A 25,744-nucleotide genomic window follows, 5' to 3' on the forward strand; every position below is an offset into this window, starting at 1 on the left:
GCCATTCTAGTCCCAGCTCTGCCATTAACTTGTGGAACACAAGTCTCGTCCCTTCTCTGGGCCCAAGTTTCTGCATGTGTAAAACAAGAGAGAAGGAGAGAGTCCCTTAGGGTCTTTGCAGTACCAGGATTTTAAAGACTTGTAGGCGCCCCCGGCAGCCAGGAGGCAGCCTGCAACCCCTGGAGGGAGGTGGAGCCGCTCGGAGCCACGGAGCAGCCAATCCAGTGCACTCTGATCCGTGACGTCAAGGGTCGCCGGACGGATTTCCCAGGGCCCCGGAGTGCGCACGCGCCGGAGTTCACTACTTTCCCACCCGCCGCCGGGAGCGAGGCGGCAAATGGCGGGGCCGAGAGGGTGCGAGGCGGCGGGGGCGGGGCCTGGGCGAGACAGACTGCGCGAAGCTCGCGAGGGCGTCGAGAGGGCCGCGGAGGTGAGAGGACCTTGATTCCCACCTGGCCTCACGGGCCTTGGGCTGACCGCCCCGTTTGGGCTTCCACGTGGGGGGGGCGCGGGGCGAGGATGGGGCCGCCCGACGGGAGGGGCTGCGACTGGAGCCCAGGCCCACAAGCAGTGGGGGCCGACCGAGGCCTGGCCCCTCATTTGTAGACGCTCCAGGCCGGGCCAGTCCCCACAGGCCCACCTCACAGGGGAAGTGGGCACAGGCGAAGAGACAGGGGTGAGGAAGTGGCTTCTGGCCGGGCTTGTGGTCACGCGGGTTCCACTCACTGCTTGGGGCCTCCCCCGGGGAGCCCCGTCTTACCCCAGCTCTGGGTCCTGGGGAGAATGGCCCCCTGGCCATTCGTTTGTTTACCAGAGGTTTGAGTGCCTCCTGTGGCCTGGGCGCCGGCGACACAAAGGCCTGGCTCTCTGGTCCCCACTGGAAAGTTCACTCCAGTGGGGACAGAGACACTATGCAAACAGACGGGAAAGTATCAGAGTGATAAGCCCTTTGCAGAGGAATTCCTCGGCGATTGACCAAGAGTGACTGGGGGCTATTTCAGTTCAGGTGACGTGGGAGCCTCCTCTTTGAGTAGGTGACATTTAACCTGAGGCCCGAGTGACAAGGAGGAACCAGCCATGTGAGTGGTGTGGGGAAGAGAGGGGAGTGACATGAACTGATTTCTGTTTTGAAAGATGGCTCTGGCTGCGGAGTGGCTTGGGGGAGGGGAGGGGAAGGGAGGGATGGGGGGAGGGAGAATCAGAGACCAGTTAGGAGGCTACTGCAGCAGTCCGGGCAGAGATGGGAAAGCAGTAGGTGAGACTTGGGACTCTTTCTGGAGACTCATTGGGACTTGTTTTTTTGTTTTGTTTTTGTTTGTTGTTGTTGTTTTTATTTTTGGCCACACTGCGCGAGAATGCAGGATCTTAGTTCCTGGACCAGGGATGGAACCCCCCCCCCCGCTCCCCGCCACCTGCAGTGGAAGCACAGAGTCTTAACCACTGGACCGCCAGGGAAGTCCCTCAGTGGGACTTGTTGATAGAGTAGATGTGGGGGGCTGAAGGAAAGCATAATCCAGGATGACTCCCCTCCCCTTTTTCTTGGTGGAGCAAAACTGGATGGATGGTGGTGCTAATTACTAAAGTGGGGAAGATGAGAAAAGGGCAGGTGGTGAGGGAATCAGAAGGTCTGTTTGGGAGATGTTAAGTTGGAGCTGCCTATTAGACATCTCAAAGAAGCTGTGTTACATGGTCATTTGGATCTATGAATTTGGCAGTCAAGGATAAGGACAGGCCTGGGGATATAAATAGGGAGAAAATGCATGTGTTTGCATGTGAAAAATGTTTAAAGCTCTGTCCCAAGAGAATCCTGACTCTCAAGGGGTTGACTTTCCTGAGAAAGTCCTGTTTGTGCATTTTGATGGAAATTCTAGTTCATTCCCATCCACGTCATTCATTTTGTGCTTGCTGAGCCCCATGTTTTTAGGCACTAGATATACAGCTATGAATGATACCTGCTCCCACCCTCAGTGAATTTTCCATGTGGTCTGAGAAACAGGTGTGTGAATAACGAGTTCAAATACAAGGGGGCAATGAAGTGAATGCAAAAGACATGTGGGAGCGGGAGCTGAGGGCCTGAGGGGTAAGACAAGGATGGGGCAGGGGCCTGGGAAGACTCCACAGAAGGCGGGGTGCCTCTCCAAAAGTGATTAGAAGGGGGAAGGATTTCTGACCATATCTGGAGAGCACTGGTTCCTTGCCAGATGCCTTTTTAAGGAGGGAGGGTGTAAGAGGAGAAAGGCAATGTGGAGTGGTCAATATGAGAGGCTGCTGCCCAACTTCAACTTCACGCATTCTCCCCTTAGCAGGGCAGTGTTAGGAAGGTCCCTTCTGGGGTTAGACATCCAGACACTCTTACAAGCCAGGGAGCTTCCTCCTCAGCCTCCTGGCTGCGGCTCCCGGCGGGCCCAGAACCTCTCCCTGGTAATTGCTTTCCGTAATGTGTTTGCTCCAAACCAATTTCACGCCTCCGTGAGGACTCCGCCCTGCACTGGAGGCACGGACCTCCCCACCACCAACCTACCCGCGTGTATCACGTGCGCACACACAATCGGCACACATTTAACACGATACACAGGGTTCAAGTACCTGGATACAACCACCATACATGAACCTACGCGTGTACGTACTAGACTTTAAGACTCTCGTGTACAATCCCCCTGCCCAACCAGTGCATTCACAGTTAAGTCCCCTGCAGCGCCCAGCGCGCTCGCCCTTGTACGGCTCACCTGGTGGTGTTCCTTTGCCCTCGGCGCGTCTCCTAGACTAACGCCAGGGGGCGCTGCAGTACTCCGCACCTCTTTCGAGGTGACGCAGTTGCGCGCTGCTGCCACCAGAGGGTACCCGCGGACAGAGCCCGACGTTCCCCACCGTAAGTGGACACTGTCCCGCCAATGAGTGAGGCGAAGGTATATTTGGATTTGACGTAAGAATACTTCGTTCTTTCTGGCTGCTGGTTTCCAGTCTGTGAAGGGGAAGCCAGATGATGGGGTCGACATAGGCGCAAGCAGAGAGGGTAGATTCGAAATAAAATTCCTCTGTAAGAGCATTTCCCCAAATGGTGGAGTAGTGAGATGGGACAAGTCAGCACGTGGGCAGTTAAAGAAGCACTTTTAGCCTTCCATTTTAGACAGTGAGGGGAGGTGCTTACCTACATGGGCCCGTTCAGGGTTTCAGTAGGAGAACCGCAGAGTTTTCTTCTCAGTAAAGCAAGGAGCCAGCTCTCTTCAGGTTTGATAGTGACAGCTTCTGTCCTTGGTACTGATGGGAGAGTAAGAAGCAGTTTTTGGAGAGCCACTGATTTGGGGAACTTCCATAATTGACCACCCTGCTGTTCTTTGTCCATTTAGTGCAGGAAGAACTCATCTGGAAGGTTATTTCCTCATATTCACTTGATCCTTGCACTGGCTTTCTGACAAGGCAAAGTAGCTATTAATTGCTCTCTTTCTCATGGATGGAGAAGTTAAGTCAAAAAGGGACCAAGGTCACATGGCCCAGAGAGGGGTTAGAACAGGAACTTAACTTCAGGTCTTTTTACTCCAGCCAAGGCTCTTTTCCTTTTACCATGCAGCCTCAGTTCCACGGTCCATGAAAGGGCAGGGAAAGGAAATGGGCTGCTTCAGTTGCCACTATGTATGTGAGAGTTTTATTCTAGTTTAGCTACTGTATGTCAAGGACTGGGCAGAAGTCACACTTCATGACCCCAGCATGGCAAGGGAACAGATCGAGGATAAAAGTGGATTATAAAATACAGTATCTAACAAATACACACCACACCAGGGCAATACAAAGTCCCCGAGGTCTCACGTGCCTCATTTCAGAGTTGGTGGCCCACTGGGATTTGTTGGCAACAAGCTTTAAGCCTGTACTCTCTGTGCCAGCTTGAGCAGAGAATTCCACTTTACTGAGTATAGCTCTGGGCAATGAGCTCTTGGCTTGAACTGGGTGACATACATCTTCAAGATCAGAGGGTCTTTAACCTTGAGTCCTTGACAATGCATGATCCATTCTATCCCACCAAAGAGTGACAGGCCTATTAAAGTGGCCTTTTACTGGGGGGACTAGTGGGAGGGAGATGTTTCAATATATATCCTTTTGAGCTTTTGGAATTTTGTACTAGGTGATTTTATTACCTATGCAAAAAGTGAATGCAGTTGCTTTAAAAATGGCTCTTCCTTCAGCTTTATTTGATTGGTGGTGTTACTGCTCATACAGCTTTAATTTTCGGTGATTGTGGCCCAAAGTTCCCTTGGTAACTTTTCAAGCCAATAAGCCTCTATTATGTACCCAACACTGTAAAGCCATCACACCAAGTACTGACCTCTCATTTTTTGAGTACAGTACACTTTTTAAAAAATTTGTTATTAATTTGGCTGTGTTGGGTCTTCATTGCTGTGCACGGGCTTTCTCTAGTTGCGGCAAGCGGGGGCTACTCTTGGTTGCGGTGCGCGAGCTTCTCACTGCGGTGGCTTCTCTTGTTGCGGAGTACAGGCTCTAGGTGCACAGGCTTCAGTAGTTGTGGCATGCGGGCTTCAGTAGTTGTGGCACGCGGGCTTAGTTGCTGCGCGGCATGTGAGATCTTCCCGGACCAGGGCTCAAACCGCAGGGCTCGAACCCATGTCCCCTGCATTGGCAGGTGGATTCTTAACCACTGTGCCACCAGGAGAGTCCCTACCATACACTTTTGAAGTCTGGTCTTCCATACTGGTACCGTGCAATGCTCGGTTAGTTTTACAAAGGGTTCTGAAGAATGTCTTTAGGAGGATGGACAAGGATTATCGTAGTACTTTAGGATTCTGTTCCCAGACCTGAGTTAAGGCACCTCTTCTTTCTCCCTGGAGCCATCTTCCCACCAGACTTGTCTCTCGGAAGCTTCACTAAGTTCAGTGTAGAGCCCAAGATGGATCAGGACTGCACGGAAACCACCCTCTTCTCCCTGTACCGCTCTGATGCACTGTCAGTCAAGCATGACCCAAGAAGGTTTCCTTCTAGCGTCCCACCCTCTTCTGTCCCACTCTGGTGACAGGGTTTTTCAGGGTGCTGACTTTAATACATCAGCCTGACATGAGCGGTGTTCATAGGCCAACGCAACACTCCTGATGTGAACAGAGGTCACTGAGATGCAGAGTTCCCACCTGCCCCGCTCTCTCTTGGAACGCTGAGACTCTGGTGTAGGTTTTCCTCCTCACCTAAACCAAATAACTTCTTCTGTTTAGATTGCCTCTTCCTAAACTTGCCTGGCTTTGCTACTGTTAATTTCAACTTGCTTGGCTCTCCCTGGCCCCACCTGAGTAACAGTTTCCCAGTGACCAGATGACCCTTATTTAGCTGGCCAGGCTTGCTCTGTGTCCTGAAGCTCCGGTCACTCTTCTTCTGTTGACTTGCCTGTCTTAAGTCTTTCTTGCCCACTGACCTGAGGCTGCTATCAAGCAAAAGTGCCCATGACTTTTGCCTCCAGATTGACAAGTCTACTTCTGGGAATCAGGAGGAGGGGGAGGGTAAAAGGCGCCGCCATTTCTGTGTCGGAGAATGGGGGAGGTGAGCGGAGTCATCTGCAATTAGCGGGTAATTAGCGCTGCTGACCCATGGGGCTCATCAGCGCTCCTGGGGCCAGCCCCCAGCAATCAGCCAGGGCAGGTCGAGAGTGTCAGGCCCGGGAATGAATAGGGCTCATCAGCGGCGCTGGAGTCGGGGAGCCAATCAGGGAAATTAATAGCGGAAGAGAGGGAGAGAGAGCGAGGGAGAGAGACCGAGATAGACAGACAGACAGAGATACAGATTTAGGCGAGAAATGAGGTGGGGGGGGGGGATAGAATAAAGCGGATGGGATAGGGAGTGAGAAATAGGAATAATCCGACAGGAATAGGGATAGAAACGAGGGCAGGAAAGGAAAGGGTGGGAGGAAGGAAAAGAATGTAAAGGATGGGAGGAAGATGGAGGGAGAAGGGTGAGAGGAATGGTAAGTACTTGACTTACAGTGAGGGCACTCGAGGAAATTACCCGCAGAGGCCAGAGCGAGGGACTCAGGGATTGCGCGACGGAGGGGGAGTGAGGAAAAGCCAGTGCCAAGAGGGACCAGGGGGAGAGTGTGAATGCGGGCTGCCGAGGAGGAAAAGGGTCCGAGCCGAGGGGCCCGCGGAGGAGCGCGCCCCCTGCCGTCCCCGCCTCGCCGCCCCGGGGGCCGCCGAGGTCCCGTCCGCCCGCCGCGCCTTGCTCTCGGGCCCGCCCTGTCGTCCGCCCCAGGGGCCGGGGAGGGGGCGTCGGGGGCGGGGGGCCACGCTGGGGGACTGGCCCGGAGTCCGACGGAGGGCGGCGGCCCGGGGCGGGGGGCTCTGTGGTCAGGCCGCGCCCTCGCTGCGCTCTCCGCGCTGGCCGCCCCGCGCTCGGTCCGCGCCGGGCCCAGAGCTGGGTGGGCAGAGTCGGGGGCGGGCCGGCTGGAGGGAGGGGCACCGGCCCAGCAGCTGCCGCTGCCTTCTCGTCGGCCGCAAACTTTCACAAAGCGGCGTGTCCGGCCTCATCAATCTCCATTAATAATAGTTGGTTGGGCTGCGGGGGGCGGGCGGGGGTCCCGGGCCGGCCGTCCGGGCCGCTGGGAACGGGTTCTGCGGAGGGAGCGGGAGCCGGGCGCGGCGGCTGCGGGCGGAGGGAGGAAGTGAAGCGTAATTTGAGGAAGATGGATGAGTCCGGAGGGCGACACCCCCAGCCCTCCCGCTCGCCCGCCCCCTCCCTCCTTATGAGAGAGAGAGGGAGCGCGGCGCCGGAGTCACACTGCGCCGAGCCCGCGCCCCGCCGCCACCTCGGCCCGGGAGCCGCGGAGCGAGCCCTGCGTGTCCGCGTGGGGCGCCCGAGCCGCGGGGCGCACGGCGGCGCACGGAGGGGAGCGCCCTGGGGCGACCGCAGCTCCGGGCACGATGCAGAGAGCCGGAGGCGGGGGCGCCCCCGGGGGCAGCGGCGGGGGCGGCGGCGGCGGCGGCGGCGGGGGCCCGGGCACTGCCTTCTCCATCGACTCCCTGATCGGGCCGCCGCCGCCGCGCTCCGGCCACTTGCTCTACACCGGCTACCCCATGTTCATGCCCTACCGGCCCCTCGTGCTGCCGCAGGCGCTGGCCCCCGCGCCGCTGCCCGCCGGCCTCCCGCCCCTCGCCCCGCTAGCCTCCTTTGCCGGCCGCCTGACCAACACCTTCTGCGCGGGGCTGGGCCAGGCCGTGCCCTCGATGGTGGCGCTGACCACCGCGCTGCCCAGCTTCGCGGAGCCGCCCGACGCCTTCTACGGGCCCCCGGAGCTCGCTGCCGCTGCCGCCGCCGCCGCCGCCACTGCCACCCGAAACAACCCCGAGCCGGGCGGCCGACGCCCGGAGGGCGGGCTGGAAGCCGAAGAGCTGCTGCCCGCCCGGGAGAAAGTGGCAGACCCCGCACCGCCCCCGCCTCTGCACTTCGCAGAGACTTTCCCAAGTCTGCCGGGTAAGTGCCGGGCGACCAGGGCGCCGGGCGGGAGGCTCGTTCACCTGGAAGCCCCAGGCAGCCGCCTGCTCGGAGTCTCGGCACCTGCCTGGAGCCCTGGAATCCCAGACCCCCAGATGGCGGGTTCTGCGGAGCCAGCTCCAGTTCCGCTGCCAACGCGGCGCCTCTAGATCCCAGGACCGCCGCCCCGCTGTGTGTCCAGAGTGCCTGCAGCCTCGCCAGCGACTGGCCGGTGCTCCCGCCGGAGCAGTGCCTTTCCTCCCAGCGGTCTAGTCCTCCAGCCTCAGCTCCTGCGGCTCCTTTTCAGAATCCCTTCGTTTCTCTCCTCTGCTGGGAGTAGAGAAGCTGCCAGTGTGGGATTCCTGGGGACACCAGCAAGACCCCTGGGTGAGGGTACAGTGGGGCAGCTGTCAGTTCATTAAGGGCTTCTGGAGAGACGATTGTACTGACCCCGAATGGGCTCTGTGAACGCAGGGGCAAAGGGAGGGTCTTAAAGTGGTGCTGACGGTGAGGATGACCTGTCTTTCTCTTACACTTGTAGAGGTCACTTCTTTATTGGCGGATTTAGAGCTAAGCCTTGAAGAACCAAGTAGGGGTCCTAAGGGAACATTAGCTAGCAGGAGGCCTAGCACTGCTGGACCAAGGTCGACTGGGAGGCCAAGGGAGAGGCTACAGGCTGGGCTGAGTTGGGTGTGGCCCAAAGGCCTGGAGTCCAGAATCCAGCTAAGATTCTGGAACCAGTGAGATTCAGCTAAGAGATATTCAGGAATCCTGGATCCTCCAAAGGAGGATTCCGTCTCAGTAGAGGCAAGGTGTATTCAAACTGAACCCTGTTGCGAATCAATCTAAACAGGCTTCCCTATTGATCCTTAACCTCCAGAAGCTGGAAAAGCTTTCCGCTATTCAAGGGCAGATTCAGGTGTGCTGAGATCCAAAGCTTACGCAATTGGGTGGGTGGGCCCTATTTAAGAAAAACGGGCTGCGTGCAAGTGTGGCGATCCTGAAGCTTGAAGTTCTTTAGCCTCAGGATGAACCTGCCTCTGCTTAACCAGGTTAGCAGGTGGAAGTGACCCAGGAGGCCTGGGGGCTGACGTTAGTGGAGACAAGGAGGAGAGCCAAGAGCCCTTTTGTCCTTTGCCAGGAGAGAGCAATTCCTGAGGATAGGTTCCTGGGCCCTTCCTTGAAGTTGTCCAAAGGGCTAATATCTCTTCCAGACCCCAAGGGCTGCTGTAGAGTCTGCCTTCCTCTTCTTTGCCCCTCTAGCCCTGGGCATTTTGGCTTTGGGGATTCAGCTGTTGTTGTTTTTTGTACCTGGTTGGACCAGGAGGAACCAGTGGCTGAAGTCTAAGCAGCATCTCCTGAGGAGGGCCCAAAGGGAATGATAGAGCAGCAACTGGAAGGTGGGAGGTGATGTTGACAAGATAAAAGGGGCCAGAGCGGGGGGAAGGGGGAGCAGCCGGCAGGAGGATGGGAAGAGGAAAGGATCCATGGGAGTTTTTGAATAGGGTCATCCTAAGGCAGAAAAGAGAGCAAGGCAGGCGTCAGAGGGATGGCTTTGGAGGCAGTAGGAGAACCAGACACCTGAGGAAGAGATGAGCTGAGGGGGAGGAGAGAGGAAGACACCCCAGTGGAGGGGAGCTGGGGGGGTTATCCCCGGACCATGGGAGAACAAGCAACGTGACCTACTCTTTCAGGTTCCCCTCAGTTCTTATTTTGACCCATTTGTATAATGGGGGCTCATTTCTGAAGCAGATAGACTATTGTTAGTAAAACCAGACAGAGAGAGAGAGAGAGAGAGAAGAATAAACAGAGAGGAACAGAAGAGAAATATTGAGGAATAGAATAGAGGAAAGGATGAACAAATGAGCTGTATACCCAGATTATCCAAAGAGCATATGAGAAAGGAGAGGGCCACCTATTGGAAGAGACATGTGCAAGGGATTTCTAGCGTTGGCTACATGAAAAGGGAAGAATATTTCTGGAACAGAAGTGTGTGTGTATGTGAAAGAGTTCTGTCTTGAGAGGATTAGGAAGGAACTAAATAAATATACTAGTAGGAAAGAAGGGAAAGTTTCAACACTAGGAGTAATTTTTTTAAAAAGGTTTTTCAATACTGGGAGTGATAAGAAACTGGAATTTATATATATAGAATGATGAAGGAAAGATCTTCATCACCTGAAGGGAATATTGGAAGCAATAAAGAGATTGTTCTTTGTCCTTGGAGTGAAGACAAGGAATTTCTTTGCTAAGAACTATGGGAAGGAGACCTTACAGAGGAAGAATTCTGAGAGGTGCTGGAGTGAAGGCAATCATTCATTGGGAAGAGATACACATAAAGGGTTCACAGTGGGGCTTGCGGGGCCGAGCAGTAAGGAGAGGTTTCAGAAGGAACATTCAAAGGGGATAATGAGTGGGAGGTCTTCTCTGTGACCGCATCTTCTTATCCATCTCAGTGCAGACTCTCTCAACCCTTCCTCGCCACTCCCGTCCACCTTCCCAGTCTTGATTTTTCCCTAACATAGTCGAGAAAAGAAATGGCAATTCCAGAAATGTTAGACATCGCATCAGTTTGGGGAGTGATGACGCATGCTGAAAGTGGTGGGAAAACAAACACTCCATTTGGGGAATTGTATTAGAGTATTTAGCATGAAGTAAGAGAGTTCTCGGATTGAATAAAGGGGTTGAAACGTCAACATAATAGAGTTTGGAGAAGGAATGACTTTTTTTTTTTAACTTTTTTTTTTTTTTTTTAAATCTTCATTATTATTATTATTTTTTTTAAATTTTATTTATTTATTTATTTATTTATTTATTTATTTATGGCTGTGTTGGGTCTTAGTTTCTGTGTGAGGGCCTTCTCTGGTTGCGGCAAGTGGGGGCCACTCTTCATCGCGGTGCGCGGGCCTCTCACTGCCGCGGCCTCTCTCGCTGCGGAGCACAGGCTCCAGACGCGCAGGCTCAGCAATTGTGGCTCACGGGCTCAGTCGCTCCGCAGCATGTGGGATCCTCCCAGACCAGGGCTCGAACCCGTGTCCCCTGCATTGGCAGGCAGACTCTCAACCACTGCGCCACCAGGGAAGCCCTTAACTTTTTATTTATCTATTTATTTTTATTTTTATTTTTGGCTGTGTTGGGTCTTCGTTTCTGTGCGTGGGCTTTCTCTAGTTGTGGCAAGCGGGGGCCACTCTTCATCGCGGTGCGCGGGCCTCTCACTATCGCGGCCTCTCTTGTTGCGGGGCACAGGCTCCAGACGCGCAGGCTCAGTAGTTGTGGCTCACAGGCCTAGTTGCTCCGCGGCATGTGGGATCTTCCCAGACCAGGGCTCGAACCCGTGTCCCCTGCATTAGCAGGCAGATTCTCAACCACTGCACCACCAGGGAAGCCCAGGAACGACATTTTTAAAATGACAGGGGAAGAATTGCTGTCCTAGTTTGAATGGGTGACATGGGTCTGAAATTATTAATTTACATTTGTCTAGGGTTTTAGAATTACTAGCCCTTTTAATGAAATTATAGTGAAGATAGGCCAATTTGGAGAACGGTGAGCAAAGTTCGTTTTGTCGGGAATTAGAAGGACTATTTCTAAAAATTTTTCTGAGAGTTGAGACAGATAACACCCTACAAGGACTGATGAAGAAGAAAAGAGAACTTTATTATGATTAGATGGCAGGGGTAGAAGCTATATTAGCAGGCAAAAAGAAATACTGTGTACAGAAATAATGGGGTAGAAAAGGTATTGAGAATGGTATACGGAAAATAATTCTAGGTTTGGCGTGTGGGAGCAGTGGGGGTAGCTGGGAGAGGTGTCCTAGGAGGAGTGATAACAGAGAATTTTGAATTAGTAGGGAAGATTTAAAAGTATGAATCAACAGAAGCGCCCAGAGTAGTGCTGTCTAGCAAGTCATTTATGTAATTAAAATAATTTTATTAGCCACATTCAAATAGTAAAATGAAACAGGTGAAACTAACTTTATAGTATATTTTATTTAACCCAGCGTGTCCAAAATATTATTTCAGCATTAATCAATATAAAAACTTTCATGAGATGTTTTATATCCTCTTTTCATACTAAGTCTGAAACCCAGCGTGTATCTTACACATTCAGCACATCTCAATTCAAACTAGCCATGTTTCAGGTGGTCCATAGCCACAAGTGGACCATGTTCAACATATCAGATCGAGAGAGTTGTAAGGACAGTCATGTGAAAGTGATGAGGGAAAAAGAGCTTTGAAATGGGTGGATAGTGAAGTCCTTGATGTATTAGGAATACGGAGAGAAGAGAGCAGTAAGCCCCAAATGACAGGAAAAAAGAGAATTCTGCCTTGAATGGGACGGGGAGAGATGATCTTATGTGTGAAGGTGTGTGTGAGCTCTGACAGTTATCAAAGCTAACTTAAGGATGTGGTGTGAGTACACATCACAGAGAGGATGGGTGAAGAGGTGCTGTGTGCTGGGGAATGATGAAAAGAGCTGGCCGTTTGGAGAAATGCAGGAGAAAACTTTAAATTGCAGGTGTCTAGAGCAGTGATTCATTCAGGGAGAAAAGGGTTGGATTGCCTGAAAACAAATAGTTAAGAGGTGAGGGATGGTGGACACTCCATATGTAATTGTTGGACTGACGGTACAAATCCAGGGAGAGATTGATATGAAAGATAATGCCAGTACTGAGTATGGTGAAGAAAAGAACATTTGTGGTTGAGATGGTATAGAAAAGAGAACATGATGGGACAAAACTGGGAGGTGGCAGTGTAGTGAACATTATTTTTTAAAACTAAACCGAAAAAGATATGCTAATTTCTGAATAGAGATTGGCAATAATAATGGAAATCATGCAAGGAAGACTAGGGAAACTTCCTGGGAGCATGATATCTGAATGCTGATTGCTGTAAGTCAAGCACCTGGTTATAGCTAGTGAACATTGTAGACGACCATCAATTTCTGAATAGGTATCCATTATGACTGTCAAGATATATTTACTGATGAGAGAAAAACAGGAAGGGATAATGTGACATGGAATCAGAGACTTCTGTTGTTAGAAACAGGAGGAAGATTTTTCTTGGGAGTGATGGAGAGCATGTTTTCCTAGAAATTTTGAGGAAGAGCATACAGGGAGAGTGATTGCTGCATTGACATTTATAGAAAGGCAAATGTTGCATTAACTTAATGTGACTGAAGGAACGTCTATTTAGGAGTCGTGACACATGGGTTCAGGTCTCAACTTTGTCAATCATTAGCTGTACAACTTTGGCAAGCCACTTAGTTCAATTCAGAGAACGTTTATTGTGTGTCTGTTATGGTCTTAGTATTGTTTAAGACACTACAGGAGATTCAAAGTCTTATAACTTCTCTAGGCTTCAGTTTCCTCACCTGTAACATAAAAGTTTTAGTTCAGATGATTTTTAATGTTCCTTTCAATTTCATAGAATTAAAGCTTATTTTTCTAGACTCAGTGTTTAGTCAGGCTGTTAACACAGACTCCATGGACCTCCTGTGAGGAGATCTGTTAATTATGGGTGGGGAAAAAATTACATCTTTATTTCTACTAACTTCTCACTAAAATTTGGTGCTTCCTGTAATTATGAAGGTAGGCCGGAAACCTTGGTAGTTTCCCCAGTACCTGAGATTTTTGTCACCAATAGAAATCACAGATATTTTCATAGAAATTTACAATCTTTGGTGACATCTTGTTGTTTGATGATTTAGTAAAGAAACATAAATTATTCTCAAATGCATTTAAAATATTTGATAACTGGATTTTATGTAATTGGCTTCTAATATAATCCTGTGTGCTTTACGTTATGCACCTAAAAGCATTATTCCAAGAAGGGGTTCACAGGCTTTGTCAGGCTGCCAAAGAGACCCTGGTTGAGAGAGAGGGATCTCAGAAATGACAGCGGAAAATGTTATTGGAGGATTGGAATGCGATCCTGAGATGCCTTGTGCCGTAGTGAAGGTAGCACTTGGGAGGGTTGGAAGACAGAGGGGTCTCTGCTGTGACAAATGCAACTATGGAGATACAGATTCTAGATGGTCAGGAGCATAATTCTTAGACTCAGAGTGATGGGCATGAATAGTCTGTACTGGGAATAACGGGAGAGAGGCAGTAATTGGAATAATGAGGGGGAAATGTTTTTGGAAAACATTGGAAAGAAGGAGGAACATAATATTCTAAGCAAAGTGCTTTGCATTGACAGTAATGTTACTCTCAGTGCAATACAATAGGAAGCTATAGGCAAGGGTTTTGCCTTGGAAATAATGGGGAAAGAAGGATCTTTGCAGTGAAACGGATTGGGAATTAGGAAACAGCAATGAGAGAAGCAGGGGGGTAGATGTACAAAAAGAGAGAAGCTTAAATAGGAATGATGAGAAGGAAAGAGTTCGCTGGGGGAGAACTTTTACCTAGAGGGGATGGGAAATGCCCCAGGCCAGGGTCGGACAGAGGAAACCCCTCATCTGAAACAGTGAAAAGGACAGAGCGCTGTATGCCCGTGGTGGTGCCCACGGCTGTGATGGTGATAAAGGAGGTCTGGATTAGGAGTGGTAGAGAAGAGGTTGGGGTTTTTCATTGGCCATACGATCATGCTGGGAGAAAGTTACAGCTTAGAGTAACGTGGAAGAAGTTTTGATGTGCTGATTGGGAGAGTGCTAGGGAAAAGAGATGCTTGAATTTGGTGTGATAGAAGAGTGACCTTCACGAGTTGAATTAAGTGGTAGTAGGAAGAGACAGCACTGTATGTCAGGTAGTCATGAGGCCGTGCCTTCATCCCCTTCCCGTCATGGAAGGGAAAGGAATACTCTTCTAGTGATGAAATGAAAAGTCTGTATTAGAAGCAAATGCGGCCGGGGGTGGGGGGGGGAGGGCTGGGGGGTGGGTCGTGGAGCGCGGGGTCTGCCGGGACTAACAGAGACTGGGGTTATGAGGAGAAAGCACTGTGGGTAATGGGAGATGGATTTCTTGACTGTGAATTGTGGAGGAAGTGGTATTAAAGTAGAAGTACTGGGTAACCTGGAACTCTGTATTGGAAGCAATGGGAAGAGAAGTGACGCAGCCGTGTACTAGGAGGGAGGAAGATGAAACTATCCCAAGAGCGAAGGGAAGAAGCACTTTGTGCTGGAATAGGTGATAACTGTCCTATAAATTATGCACAGATACTGGGAGTATGGAACTGATTGGTCTTGGCCAAATCACACCTCTGTGTGTCCCAGCTTCCTCATCAGTAAAATTAGGGGTTTGAATTAGGTGATCTCTAAGGTCGCTCCAGCTCTACAATTCTGTTTTTATCTGTAAGGATACTTTTATTAATGAATTGTTCCCTTAAAAAAAAAAAAGCCATCCTGAGCAAAGGGATTGGGAGAAGAGATCCTGTACTTCTCAGTGCTGAGTTATCGGGGTCACTGACGAGGAGCCGCCTGGGATGCCTGCATCTTGAGATGAAATCAGGGCTGGGCTTTAGGATGGAAAAGCCTCCATCATTGGGATCCGGATGATGTTACCTGAGCTCTGGCCGTTTACAGCCATCCTACTGAATGAGAGAAACATTTGATAAAGGTGGGGGTAGGTCTTATCTAGGCCAAAGAGAAAGGGGATCGATTGTGACCAAGTTGACGTGGTGAGGAAGGAAGCAGTGCCCAAAAAGAAGAGTTGTGCTGTGAAGTCAGTTCCTGGTCTTCTGTATTATTTCTCCATCTGGTACAGAAGTTATGATAGGGTGACGGTGGGTTTCAGTCTCCTTTTCATTCAGTGATAACAGAGAGATGTGGTGTTGCCCAGAGGAACGAACACAGGCTTTGGATGCAGATCTAGGCACCACCCTTTTTGTGATCTGAAGCAAAACACTAACCTCTGCAGTCTCCGTTTTCTCACCAGTAAAATAAGGGCAACAGTTCTTACCTCACAGAGTTAAGGATTAAATGAGAAGATCTTTGTCCAGCATCCTAAAGTAACAGGTATGCAAGAAATTATGTTTTGTCCATGTACTGGAAATGGATGGGAATTAAGCCTTCCTGGGAATTAAGTTGGGAAAGACCTCTTTACTAGGAGTTGTGATGGGCGGCACTCTCTGTACTGAAAAGGACAAATTAGAAATAGCCCTGTATTCCGAGAACTGGTTGTATGGGGCTTGCCAGGAGAGAACATTGCATGAACCTAATATGGGTAGATTTCGAGTTTTGTCTTTAGCTCTTCCTCCCTCTTTTCAGTTTTTCTGTCTCACATTTTGGTGAGACACTCTCTGTGGACATGGCTGCCCAAAGCCCTTCTGTGTCCCACTGGGTCCTGTTCTTCCTTTCTCTCTGTTAAAACAAACATAAAACCCAAAACAAGCAAACAGACAAACAAAAAAACACCTCTCCTTTTTTCTTCATCAGAATTCCTATTCCCTCATATATCTGATCTCAGCTTAGTGTTAAGAGCAAGCTATTGGATTAAAGTAATTCACACTGGATGGCTTATGGAGATTTTTTAAAGTCCAAATACATTTCAGACTTGTGAAATTTTAGGTGGCATTATTATGAATAATTTGAGGGATGACCTGGGTTTCTTTTTGGAAAAATTATTTTGGATGGGATTGGTGTGGGAGTGAGGTGGAGAGGCTTACCTTCCCTGGAGTCATGTGAGTATTGTCACTTCTAGTTAGAGCAGTGTCTGCAGTCAGAACTCTTTGGGTTGCTTGTGACAGTAGCTCAGCTCTAATTTAAGCTAAAATGGACATTTATTGATTTACATGGATCCAAAAATGCAAACAGTGTCGTTAGGTCTTTTTTTCTTGTTCTCAGTCTGGCTCCTGTCTCTTGTCTTTGCCTTATTTTCTCCTGATGAGAGGAAGGGGAGGGCACAAGCCTAAGCAACGCTAAATTTTTATAATCCCAGATCGGGACCCCAGTGAATTCTAGCACATGTAAAATCCTAGGACAACTGATTCACTAGCTCGAGTCAAGTCCCCAGAGAGACCGGATGTGCGGATTGGTTAGCTCCAGGTCTCCTTCCTTGTGGTCGTGAAGGTGGAGAAATGCAGTTGACGGCCCCACTCTACTGGGCAGTTGATGGGGAGCAGTGGCCAAAGGAAGGGAATGCCATTAGTGAACAGAAGGGGTAAGGGGTGCTGGGCAGACAAAAACAAACCCTAAACAGATGTCTATCAACCAGAAAAAAAGAAAAGAATGTGTGCCTTTAACTCCCTTTCAGCATTAGGGAGGAAAGCCTTCTCCCTGGCTAGATAAGCAGTGCTAAGAGTGCTGGACACTGGGAGTGAGGCTCCGAGAGGGTTCTGGAATGGGGAAGGCAGGCAGAGATGCAGGTGGGGGGAAAACGTCTGTTCCTCAGTGAGGCTGACTCCTGGGCAAGGAAGAGCTGTCCTTGAGGGATGAGAGAGGCGGTTGTACACCAGAAGCTAGAGAAACTTGATATTAAAACAAAACTTTCCATAAATGGGCAATATTATTCTTTAAATGAGAAAATACATTTCTAAATAAAAGAAATGGTGACTGGTAAGATTACATCATACAAACCAGTAATGACGGAAAAAACAGCAGAAAGATTTGGAGGGAATTTTGTCTTGGGAATGATGGGAAAAATAGCCTGTGAAAGGACAAAGGTGGAGTTTGGTGAGTGAGGCCTCTTCCGTGGCGATTTTAAGAATCTTCTCTGCGAAAGGGAAGGGAAGATGTTGATGATGAGGCTGGAGCTCTGGGTGATACGTGAAAGGGATGAGGTCTAAGCTAAAACTGGGTTTCATAGGAAGGCTATTTATCTGATGAGGCATCTGGGGAGGACTTTTACTTCAAGTGGAGGGGAAGAGAAGATATTTTACTGGAAAGGATAGAAAGAGCACTGATTGGAGGTTTAGGAGACCAGGATTCTAGACCTGGCTCTGTGCCTAGCTGTGTGCCTGGGGAAAATCATTTCATCTTTTTTCTTTTAATTTTTTAAAATTTTTGGCTGTTTTGGGTCTTCGTTGCCATGCGTGGGCTTTCTCTAGTTGCGGCGAGCGGGGGCTACTCTTCGTTGCGGTGCGCGGGCTTCTCATTGCCGTGGCTTCTCTTGTTGTGGAGCACGGGCTCTAGGTGCGCGGGCTTCAGTATTGTGGCTCGCGGGCTCTAGAGTGCAGGCTCAGTAGTTGTGGCGCACAGGCTTAGTTGCTCCGTGGCATGTGGGATCTTCCCAGACCACGGCTTGAACCCGTGTCCCCTGCATTGGCAGGCAGATTCTTTTTTTTTTTTAATTTATTTATTTATTTTTAGCTGCATTGGGTCTTCATTGCTATGTGCAGACTTTCTCTAGTTGTGGCGAGCAGGGGCTACTCTTCGTTGCGGTGTGCAGGCTTCTCATTGCGGTGGCATCTCTTGTTGTGGAGCACAGGCTCTAGGCATGTGGGCTTCAGTAGTTGTGGCATGTGGGCTCAGTAGTTGCAGCACGTGGGCTCTAGAGCTCAGGCTCAGTAGTTGTGGCGCATGGGCTTAGTTGCTCCGCGGCATGTGGGATCTTCCCAGACCACGGCTCGAACCCGTGTCCCCTGCATTTGGCAGGCGGATTCTTAACCACTGTGCCACCAGGGAAGCCCCATTTCATCTTTTTGAAACTCAGTTTTTTCATCTGTAAATAAGGTTACTAACCTCCCATTACTACTACTAATAGGTCAGCTGTACTTCAGTGAGTTGCTCAAAGATGAAAGAATAAGTGTGAAAGTATTTGGGAAAGTTAAAGGTCATACAAGGGTGCTCTTGGCAATGATGATGTTAATATGCCATGAAAGGAGCTCTGAGCTTGGGGCGGTGGGGAAGTCGCCATGAACTTGTCATGAAGGTGGGAGTGATGTAGAGGAAGTTCTCATGTCGATTTGGAGTAAAGAATGCTGAAGAGTCATGGGGAAATAGGAGAGAGAGAAAGTGAATTTTCCTTCTTGTACCTAAAATTATAGGAAGGAGTAGTAGCATAATGTGGGCATGAAATTAATGAGGATGAATGAAAAACACATGGAAAGTGAGCTAGTTGCCATCAAGGACGGGAGAAAGTACCGTCTCCAAAAGGAACAAAGAAATAATTACATCCTGGGCATGTTGATGCAGTGAGGGTGGTGGCAAACATGCCTCTTTTTTGAGGGGTGACCTGGGTTTTTTTCCCACTTTTTGACCCCACCCAAATTGGTTTTGTATTCAGGAAGCTGGGTAGTTGTCCGGAGAGTGGTTTGGGGCGTGTGAGGATAGTGGCTCTTTAAATGGAGGGAAGAGAAGTCAGAACCGAGTGTAATGGGGGAGAGAGTTCTCCTCAGTGCGTAGTAAAGACTGGGTTTTATGTCAGCTGGACCACAGCAGGCTGCGTGAGGGCCGAATGGCACAGGGGCTCTGTGTAAAGTGGTTCTCCAGTCCTGGGGGTGGTTTCCGCTCCACTCCCCAGGCCCAGCATCCTTGGTGACCTCAGCCGCAGACTCCCTCTCTAGATGGTACGAGGCTGGTACTATTTGTTCTTTCTACTGGAGAATACCTACCACGGATTCTTTTGCCCTTGATTTCTTCCCCAGTCTGACCTGACTCGTTACCAAGTTAGGGCTTCTCTTCCTCTCGGAAGGAAGGCCCCTTGCAAGGGCGCCCCTGGAGTCTGCGTGCTGCTCTCTGGGGTGGAATAATGCCCCTGGAGTGGACTCTACAAGTAATCATGGTTCGAACCCTGCGATGTCTGCTTCTTAGGATAATAGCATCTACCAGGAGAACTCTGGATGTTTCCCAATAACCAGTCTGCTTCAGTGTCATTTCCCCTAGATAGATACCAAAGTCTTTTCACAGACTGTAGACTTACCCACAGGGAACAAGCTGAAAACAATGTATTCTTTTTTTTTTCTTTTCTTTTATATTGGGGTATAGTTGATTTACAATGTTGTGTTAGTTTCAGGTATACAGCAAAGTGATTTAGTTATACATATACATATATCTATTCTTTTTCAGATTCTTTTCTCATATAGGTTATTACAGAGTACTGAGTAAAGTTCCCTGTGCTATACAGTAGGTCCTTATTGATTATCTATTTTATATGTAAAACAATGTAGTCTTATATTACCAATAATATCATTTTCATACACAAAGGACAGAACCTCTCTGTTTGGCCTACCTACCTACCTACCTAGCACAGTAAAATTGTTTCCAATTAAACATTTTTCCTTTTGCTAGAATTTTTCTCATCAGAATCATTATTTCCCATTGAAAATTTTCTACGTCTTGTTTTGTTGATCAAGTTTTTTTGTTCACGTCAACCAACTATAGCATCTGCAATTAGAAATGTACTTTTATGGACATTATATCTACCAGGTCCAATTATTCTAAATCAAAATTTGCAAATAGAAATTTTATCAACAAGATGTGCTTCTGTCAAGTTTTAGCCAAAACCATTTTTCTAGGCACCATCTTTGTTTTGAGTATATTTACTATTAGTATTCATTATGAATTGGATAAAAGAAAATAGTTTGCATTTATTTTTTAGCTCATTCATGAGAAAACAGCAAAGCCGTTTCAGGATCGCTATATTGTAAAGGGTCGAACTGCCGTATTGCTCGTCCAAGCCTTCCGAATACGTTTCTATCACGTTGGGTCTTGCATTCTAAAGTGCTCCATCTGTCGGTGGAGCAGAGAACAAACAGCAGGGCTCCAGATGCATCACTGTTTAGGGTGGAAAAATGTAGGGCGTGTTGGGTTTTTTTCGAAAGCTTTTTACTCTCTTCCCCCCATGCCCCGATTTTTTTCTGTTTTCTCCCTAAACTTTTCAGCCCTTTCAGGTTCTCTTACTCATCATCTACTTCTTCTGCCGCTATGTCTGCCCCACCCCCTGCCGCTTCGTGCCCCAGTTCTCCTCCTCCTGCTGTGCCTTTCCTTCTCCCTCCTGCTCAGCCTCACTCACTGTCCCAGACCCTCTCCTCTGGGAGCGTCGCTGTGTTTTCCCCTCTCGGTTGCTTTCTTCTATTTCCCCACCCCCGCCTCCTTAGAAGAGTTGCTTATCAGAGCCCTCAATGTCATGATTCTAAAGGCTCAGGGAGACACTCTTGTCCCTGCCACTCAGGATCCCACCAGGATCAAGTAACCAAGAGAGGCTGTGAACCTGTGCTTCTCATATGGTTTTAAAAGCGGCACTGGGGGGTGGCCCACTCATGCGGGCTTGATTTTATGGAATCTGTCTGAAGACAGAGGGATGGATGGTTTGATCTCAGGAGCGCCCTGCCAGATCAGGAACCTGGGAACCTCATCTCAGGCATCATCAGTTTAGATTTATTGGACACCCCTTGGGTGCTTGGAGCTGTGCTAAATGATTTCATCCTTCAAGCCCTGAAATCCAGTTTCTGCCTTTTTAGCAGCTGTTTGAAATACTGTAGTATTGGGCTGAGTTTTAACAAGCTTTTGTTATTCTTTCTGTTACTGTTTACTGCAAACCGTGTTTTAAAAATCAGAACTTAAAAGTTAGAGGATTTAGTAATGATGTTGGGGGTTGTTCTTGATTTCCTTTAGCATAAGATCCTATAGATTCCTACCACATATGGGTTCCTCTACAGCGAATGTGAGATCAGAGGGCACACTGAAAAGTGGGTAGAATAATATACATGGAGAGAATGTCTTATGCCCGGAGCTGGGGTGAGGGAGCAGGGTTGTAGGGAATATTTTAGGAGAGGCTTGAGAAAGGAGGGACAGAGACGGAGAGTGAGAAAGTGCTTGGGAATAGTTTCTTTCATTCAGTCAACAAATATTTATGCAGTGCCTACTCTGTGCAGGTTACTTTCTAGATGCTGGGGATACAGCCATAGATAATAAATAAATAAATAAATAAAAATGGTTACCTTCATGGAACTTATGTTCTAATAGGAAGAGACAGCCAATAAAATAAGTTAATAAAGTTAGTGACACATACTATAGCAACAAGTAAAGCAGAGAAGGGAGATTGGGAGTATTGGGAGTTTTAATTTTAAAAAGGATGATCAGAGAAGGTCTCACTGATAAAGACCTGAAGGACATAGGGAATGAGTCAGTGCAAAAATCTAGGTGAAGAATATAGTATTTCAAACAGAAGAATAATTGGGGCAGGGGCAGGGGGAGGGGCAGAAGCAGGAGAAAATGCTGATGAACCCGGTAAGAGACGAGGGTGACTCGGGCTAGTTGGACACAGAGGAGGTGGTGAGAAGTCGGGTTGGGGGTATTTTAGAGGCAGCAGCACTAGCGAGATTTGCTGATGGGTTGGGCATGGGCGGTGAGAGAGTGAAGGTCTGGTTTGAACAACAGGGAAGATGGAGTTACCATTAACCGAGATGGGAAAGACGGGGGTTCAGATGGGGAAGAACTGGCTCAGGAGAAGTCTCAGGAGTTCAGTTTGGGACACGTTACGCTTGAGTTCTGGGGAAGAGGAAAATGGTGTGGGAAAGAGCCCTTAATGACATGAAAGGGGAACCCAAGGATTTGAATCTTGCAGAAATTAAACAGATTTTGGCTAGATAAGGAAGAAAGCCTGGGGTGGTGGGAGGTGAGCATCATGAGGGGTACGTCACCTATGGACAGTGGATGGATCTATTGACAGCTCACAGAGCTGGGTGCTGGCGGAGCTTGGGTGGGCTGTCAGCGAACGAAGCCCACCTGCCAGTGGCAGCAGCGAGCAGGGACAGCGTCGGAAGTCTGGGTGAGGCTAAACTAGGGTGCGCCACGTGGGTTTTGCAAAGGTCAGATAAAGCGTGAAGCCCTCCAAGAAGAGGCAGGGGCTCAGGCACAAAGATACCCCTGGGGTGTGAGATGAGAACACTGACTGAGATGGAGGTGGGTGATCTGGGCAGGGGCTGAATTCTGGCCTCTAAGGAAAATAATGCAAATGTGGTTCCTGAGGAAAAGGAACAGGTGTGGATTGCATCCGTGAGGGGAAAGGACAACTCTGGGATCGGGGAAGGGAACTGAAAGTGACTGGGCTGGTCCTGGAGGCCCTGAGAAGTTTTTGCAGGGGGGCAGGCAGATGGCAGGGGTTAGAGAGGAGCGCCAGCCAAGCTCTGAGCGTTGGGATGCCGTCCAGCCGCGCACACACATGCACAGCCCCATTCTCTTATAAAGCATTTCACTGTTGCCCCAAGTCACTTAGCTCTGGGTTATAGTCTCAACCTCATAGTGTGCTTAGGAGTGTACACGTGACATGTGGTGATGTGTATAGGTGCACCGCCACGTCTACAAAGTCCTCCCCGCTTTACACAGTGAGCTCCACTGGTAAGGACCTGACTGTTCAGTTTACGGATTACCTGTTTTCTTTTGTTCTCTTTTCTACTGGTTGGTTTTCTTTTGACTTTTTGTTGCTCCACTGTTTATTGGTCCTTTGGGCAGAAAACAAGGGAGTTTGTAAAACTCAAACACTGAAAACATTCGTAATGCATTATTTGCAGTTCTGACAAAAATGTCAATAGATAAGATTAAAACCAATGGCTGAATTAAATTTTAGAATTATGTATGGATTAAAATGTTTATATGCCTGTGATTACAAATAATCAGTAGTCTACTGAGTCAACATTTCTTCCTCCATTTTCCTCTCTGTGTCTTCCCTTGCTGAACTTCTGTTTCTTCCTCCTTCTCCCATACTCCTTCCGGTTCTCTCACTGACACCAAGCTCAGGGTCCTCAGGATTCTGAACTTGGGCAGAAAGCAGCTGTTTGTGCTTCTCAGCAACCTTGGCTGGGAAAGAGGGAGGGTGGAAAAGAGATGATGTCTTTTTAAAGTTAAGGAGAAGGATTGAAAGGGTCCTGGAGGGCTAAGTAATTGGAAGAAAAATCTGGCCACTGATGAGGTGGCGTGTGGCAGGGCAGGCGCCCTGTTCTGGGCTGGATGGTCTGGCTAAGGAGAGCTGGGGAGGTGGGTACGGAAACCTCCTGACTCGCAGGTGCTTGGGTAACACTTCTTGGACCCCGATTGCAGCAGGGGGAGGGACTCAGATGACCCTGAAGTTTCCATCTGGAAATGAGATTCTGAGATTCCAGGACTTCCCTGGTGGTCCAGTGGTTAAGACTCTGCACTTCCAGTGCAGGCGGCGCGGGTTCGATTCCTGGTCGGGGAACTAAGATCCCACATGGCGTGCGGCGGCCCGGCCAAAAGGTTAAAAAAAAAAGATTCCAGATTTAGGGAAGAGGGAAGGAAGGGAGGCGGAATAGAGGTGAGCACGTATCTCTTCCCACTAGGCCAGCGAGGAGTCCTAGGAGAATAGCAAAGGCTGCAGCTGTGGTCTCCCCCTCTCTCCTGCAAAAGTGAATTCTCCGACGTCGCTCACTCCTGCCTCTAGCCACTGAAAGGACCCTAAGCCAGGTTCCCCACTGCTTCGCTCTGACCTGCGGCCGCGTGGTCGGGGTCTGGAGGGGTGGTCAGTGAGTGGAAAGCCCTCGGTGTGGGTCTGGAGAGGGCCGGCAGGCAGCGGGTAGGGGAAGCGAGGTTGCAGGGGTGGGGGGTTGAGGTGTCACAGTCCTGGGGACGGTGCTCTTTTGATCCATGCCTGTTGCCTCCCCCACTTTGCAGAGTGAAGTCTGTGCTGGTTAATACCTTTCTTCCCATCTCTTTGTCTTCCCGAACCTCTTCCCACCCCCGACCCCGGATGTCTCCCCTCCCGCCCCGTCTCATCCCCTCCACGTCTGTCTCTCCTCCTGCTGTCGTGCTGTCCACGCCTGGCCACGGTTCCACGTGCCGCCTCCAACCTGTCTGCCTTCTCCTCGCCTCTCCCCCCATCCGTTGGCTCTCGCTTCCCACAGCAGAGGGGAAGGTGTACAGCTCAGATGAGGAGAAGCTCGAGGTGCCGGCGGGAGACCCAGCAGGCAGCGAGCAGGAGGAAGAGGGCTCGGGCGGTGACAGCGAGGACGACGGCTTCCTGGACAGTTCTGCAGGGGGCCCCGGGGCACTCCTGGGACCCAAACCGAAGCTAACGGGAAGCCTGGGGACTGGAGCTGAGGAGGGGGCACCGGCGGCGGCGGTGGCGGCGACGGCGGGAGTCACGGCTCCTGGGGGCAAAAGCCGGCGGCGCCGCACAGCCTTTACCAGCGAGCAGCTTTTGGAGCTGGAGAAGGAGTTTCATTGCAAGAAATACCTGAGCTTGACCGAGCGCTCCCAGATTGCCCACGCCCTCAAGCTCAGTGAGGTGCAGGTCAAGATCTGGTTTCAGAATCGGCGGGCCAAGTGGAAGCGCATCAAAGCTGGCAATGTGAGCAGCCGTTCTGGGGAGCCTGTAAGAAACCCCAAGATTGTCGTGCCCATACCCGTGCACGTCAACAGGTTCGCTGTGCGGAGCCAGCACCAACAGATAGAGCAGGGCGCCCGGCCCTGAGGGGCTCCCGGGGGCTTCCTGAGCCTGCTCTGAGACTGGGCTAGGCTTCTGCGGACCAGAGGGGCTCCCGCTGTGACTCTGCCCTCGGACGGGGCTCAGTCGGCAACTAACGTAGCTCTAGGGGGGCTCTCCTGGCACTTGGCCCTGAGCCACTCCAGAGACCCCCAGGACTGGGGCTTCAGGGCTAAAGGGGCTTAGGTTCTTCCCGTCTAGGAGCTGCTGGGACTGAGGTGGACCCCTAGGGCTTGGAAGGTTCCTGGCTAATGCCCTGGAATCGCTTCTGACGGGGATGGAAGGAAGCCAGGGTGAGACCTAGCCAAGCTGATGACAGCTCCTTATTTATTTTGTGTGAAGTTTGTATATATGGAGCTCTCTGCCTCTGTCTGTCTGCACCCCTGAGAGGGATTGGGGAGCTTGTGTGTGTCCTCCATCCTCAGCCAGTTTGGTTCCATCTCACTGCCCCAGAGTGGGTACCGCCTCGCCTGTCTATAGTACAGAACGCGCAAAGAAGCGAAGTGGAACTGTCACTAGCCCCTTAGAAACCCTTCAGCACTCACTGTCTCTTTCATGTAATCTACCTCCACTAACGTCCTTTCCCGCCGCAGGTGCTGCCCACCGTTCACGCCTCCAGCTCTCATGCTTCTAACGCGGCACCTCTTTTCTCTTTACCATTAAACAGGCAAGCTTCTGCACCTCTGCTTTCTGCTCTTTGGAAGAGTTTGCAGACTTCAGGGTAGAGGATTCACTCCCTTTTGTATTCTGAGGGGAAATGAAGTACTTGAGCCTAGCTTAGGTGGGGTGTGTCTGGCCGTGTCTAAGTAGGTGGAGGTTATCAGTCGTGTGAGGGACGGGCCGGCCGGGGGCTCACCCCCATCACCTGGGCGCCCGTTAACGAATCCTTTCCTGTGTAGAGGGCGTGGCAGCTTATTAGTCCATCTCTGCTCTCTTCCATATTCCAGACATCAGGGCCTGGAGTAAAAAGACCCA

General features: G+C 50.1%; 1 protein-coding gene and 1 long non-coding RNA gene across 7 annotated transcripts; one reads left to right on the top strand and one right to left on the bottom strand.

The window, feature by feature from the left end:
* The first annotated feature begins 322 nt into the window (after positions 1 to 322).
* On the top strand, positions 323 to 25,449 carry GBX1 (gastrulation brain homeobox 1). 6 transcript variants are annotated; one of them, XR_009008919.1, is made up of 4 exons: positions 323 to 430; positions 1,002 to 1,079; positions 23,628 to 23,751; positions 24,192 to 24,263. XR_009008919.1 is itself a non-coding variant. In XM_028165837.2 (2 exons), exons 1-2 carry the CDS (start codon positions 6,909 to 6,911, stop codon positions 24,755 to 24,757), a joined length of 1,119 nt encoding a protein of 372 aa, XP_028021638.2. In that variant the 3' UTR covers positions 24,758 to 25,449. The 6 variants fall into 6 exon arrangements, 1 of the variants encoding a protein (XP_028021638.2); XR_009008918.1 differs by having other exon boundaries at positions 24,189 to 24,260; XR_009008920.1 differs by having other exon boundaries at positions 1,007 to 1,079; positions 24,189 to 24,260.
* Positions 19,375 to 23,126, bottom strand: LOC102997998 (uncharacterized). Its single transcript, XR_449581.2, has 3 exons — positions 22,938 to 23,126; positions 22,701 to 22,772; positions 19,375 to 20,103 (listed from the first exon to the last, which is right to left on the bottom strand). It is a non-coding gene; the product is annotated as an uncharacterized LOC102997998 (long non-coding RNA).
* Positions 25,450 to 25,744: the final 295 nt, after the last annotated feature.

This window comes from Balaenoptera acutorostrata, chromosome 7, assembly GCF_949987535.1.
Source record: "Balaenoptera acutorostrata chromosome 7, mBalAcu1.1, whole genome shotgun sequence".
In the NCBI taxonomy this organism is placed as follows: domain Eukaryota; kingdom Metazoa; phylum Chordata; class Mammalia; order Artiodactyla; family Balaenopteridae; genus Balaenoptera; species Balaenoptera acutorostrata.